The following is a 17,894-nucleotide window of genomic DNA, read 5'->3' on the forward strand; positions in this document are numbered from 1 at the left end:
AATAATAATGTCAAATGCAGATTTATATGAGTTTTCAGATTAGCCAGTGGCTGAATGCAATGCAATGAGATTTAATTGTACACACTGACACAATAGTTTTCACAGTAAGTGCTAGTACATTTTACTAATGAAATTAAAAATAAATAAAAATAAAAATTACATGTTATACATTTATTGAAATTCATTTTTAGTAACACATACTTCACAATTCATATTGTTTTGAGCAGCTTTACAGAAAAGCATGATGCCAGAGTTTATTGTATATTATTATATTCATCATGTTATAGATGAGCTGTGTGATGATAAAGTTAAATATTCATTCATTCATTTACCTTTGGCTCAGTCTCTATTTCAGAGGTCGCCACTGTGGAATGAACCGCCAACTTTTCCAGCATATGTTTTACACAGGTGTAACCCATCACTGGGAAACACCCATACACACTCATTCACAACAACAAAGGGTTACATTTTTCAAACTCCACACAGAACTGGCCTAGCCGTGACTTGAACCTGCAACATTCTTGCTGTGAGGCCACAGTGCTAACCACTGAGCCATTGTGTCTCCCAAGTTAAATATTGTGACATATTTAAGATTTTCTATGTAGTTTAATGTGCATATATCGAATGTAAAACAGGCAGAAATTGATTTGCAATATAGTTTAGTGACATGCAAACTTTATGAAAAATAATATGTCTATTTTTTTGGATGATGATAATTAATATGATTCTGAGTGTGTTTTGTGCTAGGCTGCATGGTTTAGTCTTGTAATGGATAAATAATAACTCACCAGTAGGTGGCGACAAGTCACTCGTGTAATGAGCAATTCACTGAATCGCTCATTCAAATGATTTATTTATGAAATTAAGCAAGTGACTCTTTATGAACGGATCCCTGAATCAGTGACTACGTTTACATGGACATCAGTAATCAAATCATTTGCCTTAATCTAATTAAGAGAATAATAAGATGAAGGTGTTTACATGAGTTGCTCCCGTTTTACATGTTATAACACATAATTCGATTATCGTCATTGCGTCACCGTACTATCCACGTTTCCACTGGAGTTTTATGTAATTTCGGGTGTTTCATTTTTAATTTGTCAACTTTAATTGCAGTTTGGCACTTCAGGAACATTTCATGCATGCCCCCCTGACAAACGAGATATTGGATGCAACTGTGAACTGCTGGAAGAGTGTAGTTTTAATAGGATTTCATACCGCACTCTGAATGGGATAAAGAAAACTCCCCATTTCGCGATGCAGGCGTCTGTGGTCTTTACTGACTCGGTAGGTGGAGATAATAGTGTCAAACTGCTGTCTGTGTTTAGACTATCCTGTCGCTAAATGCGGTGAAAAGTCCTACATGACGGTAATAGTTTGATTGCGGTGTTTACATGTCTGTACTGCACCTCAATAATGCAACTAAAATTGGACCACATGTCTTAATTTGATTTCTCTTTAGTTTAATTATGTCCTTAATCAGATTAAATTAATCAAAAATCGCTGTTTACATGGTAGACTCTTAATCAGAGTATTGTCTTAATCATATTAAAATCGGATTACTGGTATCCATGTGATCATACTGTCTCAAATAAATTCAAATGATTTGGATTGGGAATATTTTCATTGGGGGCGACGCAGTGGCGCAGTAGGTAGTGCTGTCGCCTCACAGCAAGAAGGTCGCTGGTTCGAGCCTCGGCTGGGTCAGTTGAACGCTGCAGTCCTCTGTAGCACACCCTCGTGTTGTCTGTAATAGTGTTGTCCCGGTACTGAAGTTTTAAAAACGTCCATGTCCCACTAACATTCAAGCGCCGCTGAGCGCGCTCATAAACAGCGCTGATTTACCATAGTATTCACCAGTGCTCATCAGTTTACCGCTCTTCACCCAGTGCAAACACAGATACACGGACACTGTAGCACGAAGCAGGCGTGAAGATCAGTCGAGCTGATCGCTCGTCTGTGTATGTGCTCGGTAAATAGCGGAGAGTGAACTGATGACCTTTTCAGCCAATCACAATCATTTCTGTTGAGCACGTGAACACAATGGCAAATCAGCGCTGTTTTAAGAAAGCCATCAACAGTGCCTTAAATATTAGCAGGAAATTTACGTTTTCAGTATCGTGACAAGTCTATAGTGAAAGAATCAGTTAATTTACTTGAGTTTGATAAATGGCATCTAAAACGTGTGTTTGGGAAAGAAAACGTTAGCTAACTAGTGCCATTACCCTTAACTTAGCTGAAAATGAGCTCTGATATCCCTTTTTATGTTCACCATTCATTCAGAACGGACCTTCGGGTCACTCGGAAGGCGGTGAAATTATTAATTTGTGTCACTTTATCTTCGCTGATAAGATAAACAGCCAGGTACACAACGTTCCTATGTAACTCCCAACGATACTTTAAGGTTTCTTCCCACTGCAGCCTCGATTTCGCTGTTAAAAATGGCAGCTGCGTGAAACCAGTCTATAGAAAGTATTGCACCAGAAGTGCCCAGCAACAGCCCTGCGATTCCGCCATTTTGGAGTGAAAGCGATCGGCCGTCCATTGGATCTTATTGCTGTCACGATGGCAAGCAGCTGCTTTGTTTTTTATTTATTAATTTAAAAAGCGCATTAAAGCTAAAAATACAACAGACTAAAAATACAGACTTATAATATGCTGTTGTCCTGTTGGAATTTACATAGTGACACTAGCGGCATCTAGTGGCTGTTTCCCAAACAACAACAGAGTGTCGCCTCTTGGTGATTCTATGCTCTTTGCTTAAAAGGACTTTAATTATGCTTGCCTTATTTACAGTTGGTTGCTAGGTTACCAATACTTTGGTCATCCGCTCTAACAACTGGTTTGAAATGCAGCTAGTTAGCATTTTTTTCCCCCTTTATCATGCAAATTTCGAAAAGATTTGCTTTACGTTACAATAAAAACATGGCTTATGTCAGCTTGCACATAGTTAAAACAACTATTATTGCACACCCATAATATAGTATTTATCCCCCATGTGGATATGCCTAATTTATGCAGATAAAGTACTTTTATTAAATTGCTGATTGATTTTTTTCTAAGATATATATGCATGTGTCAGTGGGGTCAAGACATTGATCACACTGACAGCAGAATCTTCATAATTGTTGATGACCCATTTGTGTGTGTGTGTGTGTGTGTTAGTGTGTGTGCGTGCGTGTGTATTGGTGTTGAGTTTTCTGATCAATTTCCAAACTGCTCCATCAGGGGTCATAATAATGACAGATAGCGCCGACCTCCCATTGGTTCTTTCCTTTGCCCACCTACCAATCAGAGCACGGCTCCCACCAATTTATGGACACTAAATCCAGATTACAGAGTTTCAGTTTCCGTCTCTTTTCTTATTTTTCCCAAATCGGATCTCCAGTTTGTAATATATACTCATTTTGGGATCATTGCTAAGGGCAGGATGCACTCCTCAGAAAAAAAACACAGACACACACACCTGCAGTGCTGAGACGGGGTTATACAACTCCTGGATCATTAGGGTGATCTTCAACACACACTTGCCTTTGTAAGAACACTAATTTGTGTTTTGTTTAGTTTGTTAGAAAGAAAGGTGTCTTATTTATCCAGAAATGGTTTTAGTAGTACCTGAAGGCCATGTGTCACTACTAAAAATCCCCTTTTAAGAGCTGATATGAACAAATTTGTCATTTTCAGTATACTATTATATAAATGTCTGTACACTGAAAGGTTACAAAATTATATTTTATATTATAATATTTACTTATTTTGATGGAGAACACAAATATTTTCTATTTCAATGCTCATTTATGCCTATTTAAAAATTAGGGTTGAGATTTACCTCTTTAAAAGTACTACTTCTTGAGTTTTCCTCTGACCTTCTGATTTTTCTCGTACACTATTCATATTAAAATATTCATATTCATATTTCTTACTGTCTGTATTAAAATTGTTATGTTTTAATTCACTTTTGCACCCAAAAACATGCTTTACCCATGGAAAGCACTTAATATTGGAGTATTGGGGTTTATTTTTAGTCCATAATGCTATGGTGTTCAATTTTAAAAAATGTGATCTATCGGTTTTCTTTTATTCATTCATTAATTTTCCTTTGGCATATTCCCTTATTTATTAGGGGTCGCCACAGTGGAATGAACCACCAACTTATCCAGCATGTGTTTTAGACAGCCTCTTCCAGCCGCGGGTTAGTGTAAGCTGACATGTACTTGTTAAGTTTCTTATAGTCAGTTAAATGTCTATTGAAGGAGCAGTATCAGTAGATATTAAGCAGACAGTCTACTAATACTCAAATGGACCATCAATATAAAGTGTCAGCACCAACTATTCCAGCATGTGTTTTACGCAGCAGATGCCCTTCCAACTGCAACCCAGTACTGGGAAACACAATAATACTCTCACATTCACACATACACTCATACACTACGGCCAATTTAGCTTATTCAATTCCCCTATAGCGCATGTGTTTGGACTGTAGGGGAAACAGGAGCACCCAGAGAAAAACATTCAAACTCCACACAGAAATGCAATTCTGGCCTAGCTGGGACTCAAACCAGCCACCTTCTTGCTGTGAGGCCACTGTGCCGCCCCTGGTTTTCTTTTATATACACCATTTTTATTGGTTAGCAAGCATCACAAATTGAATCAGCCCAAATTAGTTCTGCATCCTGTAGGTGTAATACATAAAGTATTGATATTTTTGACGCTTAAGGTCAGTGCTGTGGATTATTTTGTGCTTATAAGTTTTGTTTTATTCAGTAAACTGACGATGATTTTTCTTAAATAAAAATGTTGGCATTTAGAGCAGATATTTTTTCATGTGCCATGTGATTAAACAACAAACACCAACTTACGAAGAGTATTTGATGGCATAATCCTGAATTTCAATCCCATTTTTTGGAGAAGTTTGCTTTGCAAGAATTTTGTTTTAGATTGCAATATTTTTTATTTGAAATTTGGAAGAAGTGTAATCCTTTATACAATAAAATCACAACAAAATATCCAAGTCGCCACAGCGGAATGAACCACCAACTAGGTCACACGGGGGATCATGCAAACTCCACACAGAAATGCCAACTGACCCAGCCAGGAATCGAACCAGCAACCTTCTTGCTGTGAGGCCACAATGCTAAACACCAAGCCACCATGTTGCCCAATATGCTTTTACTCAAACCAATATCTAATAAATGTGAGACTTGAAACTGAGATTTGGAAACTACCAAAGAAGAAAAGTATAAATATCTAAATATTCTCACCCCAAATCTACAGTATATAACAATTAGAATGTATAATATGTTGCAATAAATAGTAATAATCCGTAATAATCTATATTCTATAGCAGAATAATCTAAAGTAATACACTAAGCGGGCTGCACGGTGGTGCAGTGGGTAGCACGTTCGCCTCACAGCAAGAAGGACACTGGTTCGAGCCTGGGCTAGGTCAGTTGGCGTTTCTGTGTGGAGTTTGCATGTTCTCCCCGTGGTCGTGTGGGTTTCCTCCGGGTGCTCCAGTTTCCCCCACAAGTCCAAAAACATGCTGTACAGGTGAATAGGGTAGGCTAAATTGTCCGTAGTGTATGAGTGTGAATGAGTTTCCCAGTTAGGGGTTGCAGCTGGAAGGGCATCTGCTGCATAAAACATGTGCTGGATAAGTTGGCGGTTCATTCCGCTGTGGCGACTCCAGATTATTAAAGGGACTAAGCCGAAAGGAAAATGACTGAATGAATACACTTAGCATGTGTGTGTTGTGATTCAGTGAACCGCTCATGATGACAGGGACTTGTCGCCACCTACTGGCAAGTTTAGTGTCATACTTATTTATCCATTGCAGAGTTAACCATGCAGCCAATCACAAAAACACACTCAGATATGTATGTTTGTGTGTATGTGTATGTATGTATGTGTGCACTATAAAAAATATCTGCTAATGAAGAGTTTCCGTATTTCTGCAGTGTTTTCCACTCATTTCCGGTTGAGAATTGCATTATGGGATGGTGATCTCTGCTCTGTCGACTTTTGATGTTAAAAATTTAACTCTACAGTTTAATAAAGTAACATTTCTTTGGGTATTTTAGTAGTTTGAAATAATATAATGTAGAAAAAAAATATTTAGAGAAATAGGTGAGTTGAAAATGGCAGTTTATGACTTTTGTAGCGTAATATACAACACCAACCCAGACAATATAGCACTTTAAACTATTAAAAATGTTAATAAAAGCCACTTTTTCGAACTTTTCAAGGTTATAAGTTGTTGGAAGAAAGATCAAGATCCCATAATGCAATTCAAAAGCATAAATAAACTGGGGAAAATAAAAACAAAGCCAAAAATACAGAAAAACTGCAAATTTACGCATATCTTTTACAGTGATATGTGTGTATGTGTGTGTGTGTGTGTGTGTGTGCGTGTGTGCGTGTGTGTGTGTGTGTGTGTGTGTGTGTGTGTGTGAACCAGCATGCTCAAGTATACTACTGGCCTACTCAGCGCAGACTATAGATAGACCTCCTCTCTTTCTCTCTTTTCTCCAGTCTTTCTCTCTCAGTGATAAAATAATCAGTGTTGTGTGATGAAGGTTGAATGATGTATCTGGGTCACAGTGATTGGCCTCTTTACTGGAGACTTCAGAAAGCATCTCTCAGCAGCCGACAGCTCCGTGTGTGTATATTCGATACGATATCGGTACCTGAGTCAGCATCAGTGACAGCTGCTCCATCAGAAAACACACACACACATCAACCCTGTTCCTCACAAAATGCAATGAAGCTGCGCCATTCGTGAATGCAGTTTTGAATTGCCCTAATTAAAAGTGCTCCTAATGATGCTGGCTCATAAATGTCCATTTGCCAGATTCTGCATTGTATTGATTTATTTACAACATTAGTTTTGAACTCGAGAGCTTGTGAGTGTTGTAAAAACATCATTTTAATGCTGAATCTGCACTCTTTTTTTCATAAATGCCACCTGTTATGTTTTTATTATATGTTTGCGCTAGTGTTAAAGAGCTGCTTCTGCATGTAAACAATCTGCAAAGTGTCAAAAGTGGTTCATTTCTCTGACACAAAATACTAGCTTAAAGTACTTAGTTTGTAGTGATTTTAAATGATTAATCGTGACTAATCGCATACAAAAAAGTATAATTTTGTGTTTACTGTGTATATTTAGTACATATAAATGCATACATCCATAATTATATGCATGTACATGTATAGGAAATGTTTATTTGTATATATATATATATATATATATATATATATATATATATATATATATATATATATAGTATACACTAACCTGCGCATTATTCAGACACAAGATGGCGCCAAACAGTCAAAAACACAAAGCTGACAGAAACTAAAACAGCTGATGGAGTATACACTAACCTGCACATTATTCAGACACAAAATGGCGCCAAACATTTAAAAACACAAAGCTGACAGAAATGAAAACAGTTGATGGAGTATACACTAACCTGCGCATTGTTCCGACACAAGATGGCGCCAAACAGTCAAAAACCCAAAGCTGACAGAAACTAAAACAGCTGATGGAGTATACACTAACCTGCGCATTATTCAGACACAAGATGGCGCCAAACAGTCAAAAACACAAAGCTGACAGAAACTAAAACAGCTGATGGAGTATACACTAACCTGCGCATTATTCAGACACAAGATGGCGCCAAACAGTCAAAAACACAAAGCTGACAGAAATAACAACAGCTGATGGAGTATACACTAACCTGCGCATTATTCCGACACAAGATGGCGCCAAACAGTCAAAAACACAAAGCTGACAGAAATGAAAATAGTTGATGGAGTATACACTAACCTGTGCATTATTCAGACACTAGATGGCACCAAACAGTCAAAAACACACAGCTGACAGAAATGAAAACCGCTGATGGAGTATACACTAACCTGTGCATTATTCAGACACAAGATGGCGTCAAACAGTCAAAAACACAAAGCTGACAGAAACTAAAACAGCTGATGGAGTATACACTAACCTGCGCATTATTCCGACACAAGATGGCGCCAAACAGTCAAAAACACAAAGCTGACAGAAACTAAAACAGCTGATGGAGTATACACTAACCTGCGCATTATTCAGACACAAGATGGCGCCAAACAGTCAAAAACACAAAGCTGACAGAAACTAAAACAGCTGATGGAGTATACACTAACCTGCGCATTATTCAGACACAAGATGGCGCCAAACAGTCAAAAACACAAAGCTGACAGAAACTAAAACAGCTGATGGAGTATACACTAACCTACAGATTCTTCAGACACAAGATGGTGTCAAACAGTCAAAAACACAAAGCTGACAGAAATGAAAACAGTTGATGGAGTATACACTAACCTGCGCATTGTTCCGACACAAGATGGCGCCAAACAGTCAAAAACCCAAAGCTGACAGAAACTAAAACAGCTGATGGAGTATACACTAACCTGCGCATTATTCAGACACAAGATGGCGCCAAACAGTCAAAAACACAAAGCTGACAGAAATAACAACAGCTGATGGAGTATACACTAACCTGCGCATTGTTCCGACACAAGATGGTGTCAAACAGTCAAAAACACAAAGCTGACAGAAACTAAAACAGCTGATGGAGTATACACTAACCTGCGCATTATTCCGACACAAGATGGCGCCAAACAGTCAAAAACACAAAGCTGACAGAAACTAAAACAGCTGATGGAGTATACACTAACCTGTGCATTATTCAGACACAAGATGGCGCCAAACAGTCAAAAACACAAAGCTGACAGAAATGAAAACAGCTGATGGAGTATACACTAACCTGCGCATTATTTAGACACTAGATGGCACCAAACAGTCAAAAACACACAGCTGACAGAAATGAAAACAGCTGATGGAGTATACACTAACCTGTGCATTATTCAGACACAAGATGGCGTCAAACAGTCAAAAACACAAAGCTGACAGAAACTAAAACAGCTGATGGAGTATACACTAACCTGCGCATTATTCAGACACAAGATGGCGCCAAACATTTAAAAACACAAAGCTGACAGAAATGAAAAGAGTTGATGGAGTATACACTAACCTGCACATTATTCAGACACAAGATGGCGCCAAACAGTCAAAAACACAAAGCTGACAGAAATGAAAATAGTTGATGGAGTATACACTAACCTGCGCATTATTCAGACACAAGATGGCGCCAAACATTTAAAAACACAAAGCTGACAGAAATGAAAAGAGTTGATGGAGTATACACTAACCTGCGCATTATTCAGACACAAGATGGCGCCAAACAGTCAAAAACACAAAGCTGACAGAAACTAAAACAGCTGATGGAGTATACACTAACCTGCGCATTATTCAGACACAAGATGGCGTCAAACAGTCAAAAACCCAAAGCTGACAGAAACGAAAACAGCTGATGGAGTATACACTAACCTGCGCATTATTCAGACACAAGATGACGCCAAACAGTCAAAAACACAAAGCTGACAGAAACTAAAACAGCTGATGGAGTATACACTAACCTGCGCATTATTCAGACATAAGATGGCGCCAAACATTTAAAAACACAAAGCTGACAGAAATGAAAAGAGTTGATGGAGTATACACTAACCTGCACATTATTCAGACACAAGATGGCGCCAAACAGTCAAAAACACAAAGCTGACAGAAACTAAAACAGCTGATGGAGTATACACTAACCTGTGTATTATTTAGACACAAGATGGCGTCAAACAGTCAAAAACACAAAGCTGACAGAAGCGAAAACAGCTGATGGAGTATACACTAACCTGCGCATTATTCAGACACAAGATGGCGCCAAACAGTCAAAAACACAAAGCTGACAGAAACTAAAACAGCTGATGGAGTATACACTAACCTGCGCATTATACAGACACAAGATGGCGCCAAACAGTCAAAAACAACAGCAGAGATTGACATACATATAAGCATGTGGATGAGAATGTATACACTGACAGTCAAGATGATTGGATCTCCTGTGTTATTCAGCGGTTGTTATATTGAAATAACATACCTTGGAATGTCTCGACTGGTCATATTGAATTCATCATGAGTAGAAATCTCACATAAATATTATAGGAGAGCCATAAATGTGGGCACTTTTATAGTTTGGGCCATGCCCGGGACACAAAAACCAATCTTGCAAAATCTGTCCGCTGTTTTCATCTTTTTATTCAGGCATGACTGCATTCTTTCAGTCATGGTTTAAGGATGAGGAGATGCGCCAGTCTGAAAATCCAACAAGTTTAGTTTCGGCTTCAGGACTCTGTTGTGCTCCCGCTGCGACTGTGTCATTTTTCGGGAAAGCTGTTGCTTTGACCTGCCGCCTCTGTTCCCAGTCGAGTCGCTCTTCTTCTCTTTTTCCTTCTATCCGACCACACACACGCGCACACACACACACACACGCACACACACACACACACACGCACACACATCACATCATTCCTGCTCTTGTCTCTCTCTTTAAGCATCTCTTTTTTCTTCTGTTCGACAACACACTTACACACATCTCACACACTCTCTCACACACACATCACTCTTGCTCTTATCTCTCTCTTTTAGCATCTTTCTCTCACTTTTTCCTTCTGTTCAAACACACGTCATACACACACGCTCTCTCTCTCTCTCTCTCACACACACACACACACACACACACATCACTCAGTCATGCACACACACATCATGGACACTCTCACACACACACAAACATCACACACACACACACACACACACACACACACACACACACCTACACTTCCCATATCTCTCTCTCCTATATGCAACCACACACACACACACACTCTCTTACGCACACATTTATCACATACACATTACACACACACACACACAAACATCACACACAGACACACACATAACTCCACCTCCCATCTCTCTCCTATTCAACCACACACACACACACACACACACACACACACACACACACACACACACACACACACACACACACTTGCACGCATACACACACATAACTCCCCCTCCCATCTCTCTCTCTCTCTCTCTCTCTCTCTCTCTCAGCATCTCTCTGAGCTCTTCATCTCTTCATCTGGAATCCCTCTATCATCAGACGGCTCTTCAAGGATCCTCAGTTGAGTTGTTCTTTGGACTCCGGGCTCTCCACTCAGACATGGGCTGAGGACTCTCGGATCCACATGTTGAGGGCAAACCGGACCTCGCGGATGATTTTTTGATGAGAAGTTCACAAGCGCGCCGCCGTCGACCGTCATTCCAGCTGCACATTTCTGACAGGAGTCATGAATAACTGACGCTCCCGTTAGGACTCTCGTTTTTTTGGGACGGTCTCTGTGTGTTGTTATGTGGTCTAATTGTGCGGTTATGTAACTCTAAGTGCTTTCCGTGGTAAGAAACCGCGAGTCTATCGGTTTCGCTCATGCTCCGGTGCATGACTGCGCGCGCCCGCTCCCCCGCGCCTGTGCTCTGCACCAGGAATCTGCACCGAATCTGCCCGACCGGACACTTGTGTCTCCCTGCGCCGTGATATGGCCGCGGCGATCGCCAGCTCGCTCATTCGACAGAAACGCCAGGCGCGCGAGTCCAACAGTGAACGGGCGGCGACCGGTAAGCGCCGCTCCAGCCCCGGTAAAGAGCCCACCGGCCGGGGCTCACTGTGCGAGCGGCATCTGTTCGGACTCTTCGGCAAAGTCCGGTTTTGCAGCGGGAAAAAGCGACCCGTGCGGAGGAAACCAGGTCAGTTCATTCACACCTCGTGCACTGACGCACCTGTGCGCGCGGAGCTCCAGATAAACGCGCGCGCGCGCCCTCCACACATCACCTGTTCACTGTTGGAGAGTTTGATGCACATCTGCTTTGGATGCTAGAAATTCGTGCTTCGCGTTTTTGTTTCATTAATTGTGTGCGAGTGATGTATCCATTAAATGAATACACTATAAAATATTTGCTTTTATTTTAAGTTAACTGGTTGCAAACAATTAATATGGGCTGAATTTACGCAAAATAATTTACTAATGTCCTGATTAATTTGTTTAAATTCAGCCCATATAAATTGTTTGCAACCAGTTAACTTAAAAATAAATAAAATATATTTTTTCAGTGCATTTAAAGGCAAAATTTTAAGCCTTTCTTTAACATTTAAATTATTTTCAAATATTTTTAACGATGGAAGGACATTGTTTGACAGTATAACCTATTATATATATATTTTTTATCTATAGAGAAAGTCTTATTTCTTTATCTACTTTTTTTGTATTTATACATTTTTCAATAGTTGATTAATAGTTCATTACTATGGTTAATATTATTAACCCCCTTAAAATAAATATTATTTTCGATTGGCAACATAACAACCCAGTGTTGACCAATGACTTGCCTAATTAACCTAACTAACCTAACCTAACTAGTCTACACTGTAAAAATGGCCGTGATTTAAACGGAAAAAAAAAAACTGTAGAAATGCTACGGTAAAAATCCATAACCTGGTTAACGGTATGTTTCCTTAATATATACGGCGAATAACTGTAAATTGACTTTCCCAGAATTCCCTGTATGGCACATCACAAAAAAAAATGGGCGACATGGTGGCACAGTGGTTAGCTCAGTCGCCTCACAGCAAGAAGGTCGCTTGTTCAAGTCCTGGCTATGCCAGTTGGCATTTTTGTGTGGAGTTTGCATGTTCTCCCTGTATTGGCGTGGGTTTCCTTTGGGTGCTCCGGTTTCCCCCACATGTCCAAACACATGCGCTATAGGTGAACTGACTAAACTAAATTGGCCGTAGTGTATGTGTGTGAGTGAGTGTGTATGGGTGTTTCCCACTACTGGGTTGCATCTGGAAGGGCATACGCTGTGTAAAACATATGCTGGATAAGTTGGTGGTTCATTCCGCTGTGGCGACCCCTGATGAATAAAGGGACTAAGCCAACGGAAAATGAATGAATGATTGAATGTTGAAAAAATCTCTGTTAAACAGCACTTGGGAAATATCTTATAAAGAATTAGAATTTCACACAAGAGCAAACAATTCCATCTTTAACCTCATATTGTTCTTCTCATGTTGTTTTACGATTTCTGTGTCATGTTTGACTAGGTTTCCTTGTAACTCTGTTCACACTGGTTGACTGAGCTCCTCTCGGATGAGAAATGTTGCAGCAGAGTGTCTGTAATTCAAATTTCTGAGGTCTTTTTATAGTCGGTGACCTTTTTAATACTAAATATTGCTGTGAAAGTCTTGAAACGATGCTGGGAGTGAGACAGTGTTACAGATGTCAGAGCAGAAGGGGAGCTGGTTTACTAACATAATTATCAAGGCACTAAAACAATTAACACATTTTAATTGGTTAGCAGCACTTGGCGTTTTGGTAACATGACGGGTCCTTTTTTAAATTCATTTAGTTTGAATGCGGATGATTCTGACGGCCTGTATATATTCCATTTAAAGCTTCTGCTTGTTTGTGAGTGGTTTAATTTGTTATGTGGTGTGGACAATTTGAGATGATTTTAAGTTTTGGACATTTTAGTTTTTGCATTTATATCTTTTCTTATATCTTGTAGTTTTATGGAGAAAAGAAATGTAAATTTGAGATATGTAGGGCGACACAGTGGCTCAGTGGTTAGCACTGTCGCCTCACAGCAAGAAGGTCGCTGGTTCAAGTCCTGGCTGGGTCAGTTGGCATTTCTGTGTGGAGTTTGCATGTTCTTCCCAAGTTGGCGTGGGTTTCCTCCGGGTGCTCCGGTTTCCTCCACAGTCCAAACACATGTGCTATAGGGGAATTGATGAACTAAATTGGCCGTAGTGTATGTGTGTGGATGAGTGTGTATGGATGTTTCCCTGTACTGGGTTGCAGCTGGAAGGGCATCCGCCATGTAAAACATATGCTGTATTAGTTGGTGGTTCATTCCACTTTAGCGACCCCTGATGAATAAAGAGACCAAGCTGAAGGAAAATGAATGAATGAATAAGATATGTAATATATGATATGTAATAAATGTGCAACTAGTTGATATCTTCTAAATCTGACTGATTTTTTCTCAGTATTTAGAGTTTACACTTCATAATTCTTAGTTCATCTCTTGCAGTTTCTAGTTTGTATTTTGCAATCCCAAGTTTAAATCTCAAAATTCTCAGTTTATATCCTGCAATTCCTTGGTTACATACTGCAGGTTTCACTTTGTATGTTGTAATTTTCTTTTTTTAAATCTTGCTATTCCCAGTTTATATCTTGAAATTCCCCTTTTTTATCCCGCAAATCCCAATTTATGTCCTGCAGTTTTTATTTCCCACAATTCTGGGTATATTTTGTACATCTTGCAATGCTTATAGTTTATATCCCACAATTTTCAACTTATATTCCAAATTCCCAGTTAATATCCCACAATTCCCAGTTTATGTCCTGCAATTCTCAGTTTTACCCTACAATTCCCAATTTAAATCCCACATTTTCCAGTTTTTTCCCACAATTCCCAGTCTGTATATTGCAATTTCCAGTTTATATTGCATTTTCCAGTTTATTTCCCACATTTCTTAGTTTTTATCCAACAATTCCCAGTTCATATCTTGCAATTCGTAAATTATGAACCGCAATTTATTGTTTATATTTTGCAATCTTTAGATGTTATCTCAGAGTTCCAAGTTTATGTCTCACAATTTCCAGTTCATATACCACAATTCCTAGTTTATATCCCACAATTCCTAGTTTAAATCCCACAATTCTTAGTTTAGATCCCACGATTTCCAGTTTATAACCTGCATTTTCAAGTTTATATACCACAACTCCAAGTTTATATCCCACAGTTCCGTTTAAATCCCACAATTCTTAGTATATATTCCACAATTCCCAGTTTATACCCCACATTTCCAAGTTTATTTCCCACAATTCTTAGTTTATATCCTACAATTCCCAGATTATATCCCACATTTTCCAGTTAATTTTCTAGTTCCCTGTTTATCTCACTTTTCCCAGTTTATACCCCACATTTCCAAGTTTATTTCCCACAATTCTTAGTTTATATCCTACAATTCCCAGATTATATCCCACATTTTCCAGTTAATTTTCTAGTTCCCTGTTTATCTCACTTTTCCCAGTTTATATCCCACATTTCCAAGTTTATATCCCATACTTTATTTCCCACAATTCCCAGTCTATATTCCACAATTCCCAGATTATATCCCACAATTTCCAGTTTGTATCTCACAATTCCCAGTCTAAGTCTTGGTCGTATCTTGCAGTTTTTATCTACAATCTTTTATCCACAATTCCTGCTTAATATCCCACAATTTCCAGTTTTAACCTTCCAATTCCAACTCTCCTTAATTTATATTCCGCAATTCCCGGTTTATATTCCAAAATTTCAATTTATATCTCACATTTCCCAAATTGTATTCGGCAATTACAAGCTTATATCCCACAATTCCCAGTTTAAATCCCACAATTACAAGCTTATGTCCCACAATTCTCAGTTTAAATCCCACAATTACAAGTTTATATCCCACAATTCCCAGTTTAAATCCCACAATTACAAGCTTATATCCCACAATTCCCAGTTTAAATCCCACAATTACAAGTTTATATCCCACAATTAACAGTTTAAATCCCACAATTACAAGCTTATATCCCACAATTCCCAGTTTAAATCCCACAATTACAAGCTTATATCCCACAATTCCCAGTTTAAATCCCACAATTACAAGTTTATATCCCACAATTCCCAGTTTAAATCCCACAATTACAAGCTTATATCCCACAATTCCCAGTTTATATCCCACAATTACAAGTTTATATCCCACAATTAACAGTTTAAATCCCACAATTCCCAGTTTATATCCCACAATTAACAGTTTCAATTCCACAATTCTGAGTTTATATTCATCAATCCCCAGTTTAAATCTTACAATACTTAATTTATATCTAACAATTCCAGTTCTTTCCCACAATTCCCAGTCTATATTCTGTAATTCCCAGTTTATATCCCACAATTCCCAGTTTGTATCTCACAATTCCCAGACTATATCTTGTTCATATTTGCAGTTCTTATCTACAATTCCCAATCTATATACCACAATGCTTGCTTAATATCTCACAATTCCCAGCTTAAATCTTCCAATTCTTTGTGTATATCCCAAAATTCCCAGTTTACATTCCACAATTCCAAGTTTACATCCCACAATTCTAAGTTTATATCCCTGAATCCCAAGTTTAAATCTTGCAATGCTTAGTTTATATTAAACAATTTCAGTTCATGTCCCACAATTCCCAGTCTATATTCTGCAATTCCCAATTTATATCCCAAGTCTTGTTCATATCTTGCAGGTCTTATCCACAATTCCAAGTCCATATCCCACAATTCCTAGTTTAAATCTTAAAAATTTTATTTTATATTTCGCAATTTCCAGTTTATATTCCACAAATTCAACTTATATCTCACATTGTCCAGTTTAAATCCCACAATTCCCAGTTTATATCCCACAATTCCCAGTTTAAATCTTGCAATTCTTAGTTTATATCCCACAATTTCATGTTTATATCCCACAATTCAGTTTAAATCCCACAATTGCAAGATTATATCCTGTAATATCCAGTTTATATCCCACAATTCCCAGTTTAAATTCCTTAATTCCAAGTTTACATCACACAATTCCCAGTTTAAATCTTGCAGTTCTTAGATTATATCCTACAATCCCTAGTTTATGTTCCACAATTACAGTCTATGTCCTACAATTCCCAGTCTATAATCTGCAATTCCCAGTTTATATCCCACAATTCCCAGTTTATATCTTGCAGTTATTAGTGATTATTTTACAATTCCCAGTTTATATCTTAAGCAATATGTAGGTTATATCTAATTTACTGTTTATATCTTGCAATTCATATATGATATCTCACAACTTCCATTTTAAATGTTGCGATTCCCAGTTTATATCCCACAATTGTCAGTTTAAGTCTTATTTGATATGGTGTTTGTGTGTGTTTCAGAGCCTCAGCTGAAGGGGATCGTGACCAGGCTCTTTAGTGAGCAGGGATTTTACTTGACAATGCAGCCGGACGGAACCGTCAGCGGGACCAAAGATGAAAACAGCGACTACAGTGAGTCTATCTCTGTTCCCACTGTCCTCTGTGTCAGAAACTGATACACTCTCACATCCGAAAAGGAAACTGAAGACGGTTAAGAGGAAGGTGTTGCAGAAATATAGAAGAAAGTGAAATATGCTACTCATATTCAACAAGGACATTCTAAATTGATCAAAAGCTTCAGTAAACATTCTAAAGACTTCCATTCTATTTTTAGAATGTTTATTCCAAACACTGTTCTATTTTTAAAATAACAGTGAAAAAGTCCATTTATAGTTTGCATTTTGCAATTTCCAGTTTATATCTCGCAGTTCTTTGTTTATATCCTGCAGTTTATGTCCCAGTTTATCCCACAATTTCCAGTTTAAATCTTAAAATCCCAGTTTATATCTTCCAGGTTTTAGTTTCCACTGTATGTTTCACAATTCAATTATTTATGTCCAGCGACACTGGTACTGGTAACTACAAACTATATATTTGAATGTATATAATAATAAATACAGTGGTCCCTCGGGTTCACCTTTCGTGGCCTTGTAGTTTCTCTGATTTTATTTTGTGCAATTTGACAAGATTTTTTTTTTTCAGCGCCCATCCTGATTGGCTGTAGACCATTGTCAATCAATCTCCTCCGTGTCTCCTGTACAGTACAGAATCAGTTCAGCTTGCCAAATGAACAAAAATCTTTGATCGCAAGCAGTGTGAGATGAAAAAAGAGTTGTAACCGCCTGCAGCAAGACCATTGTAAAGGGGGTCGCACACCGGATGCGCCGGGCCACGACGCGCCATGATGCAAACAAAGGTTTATATCAGGATACGCA

At 38.5% G+C, this 17,894-nt stretch overlaps 1 protein-coding gene across 4 annotated transcripts in view; it reads left to right on the plus strand.

Moving 5' to 3' along the window:
* Nucleotides 1-17,894, plus strand: part of fgf12b (fibroblast growth factor 12b) — a 110,186-nt gene that overhangs the window by 64,633 nt on the left and 27,659 nt on the right. For 3 of the 4 annotated variants that reach the window (XM_056473188.1, XM_056473186.1, XM_056473187.1), the window contains exon 2: nt 16,981-17,091. In XM_056473188.1, coding sequence (XP_056329163.1) covers nt 16,981-17,091 — 111 coding nt within the window. Of the gene's footprint in view, nt 1-11,335; nt 11,744-16,980; nt 17,092-17,894 lie in introns of those variants that run through there. The other variant, XM_056473189.1, reaches the window with a different exon arrangement.

Source organism: Danio aesculapii, chromosome 15, assembly GCF_903798145.1.
Source record: "Danio aesculapii chromosome 15, fDanAes4.1, whole genome shotgun sequence".
Taxonomy (NCBI): domain Eukaryota; kingdom Metazoa; phylum Chordata; class Actinopteri; order Cypriniformes; family Danionidae; genus Danio; species Danio aesculapii.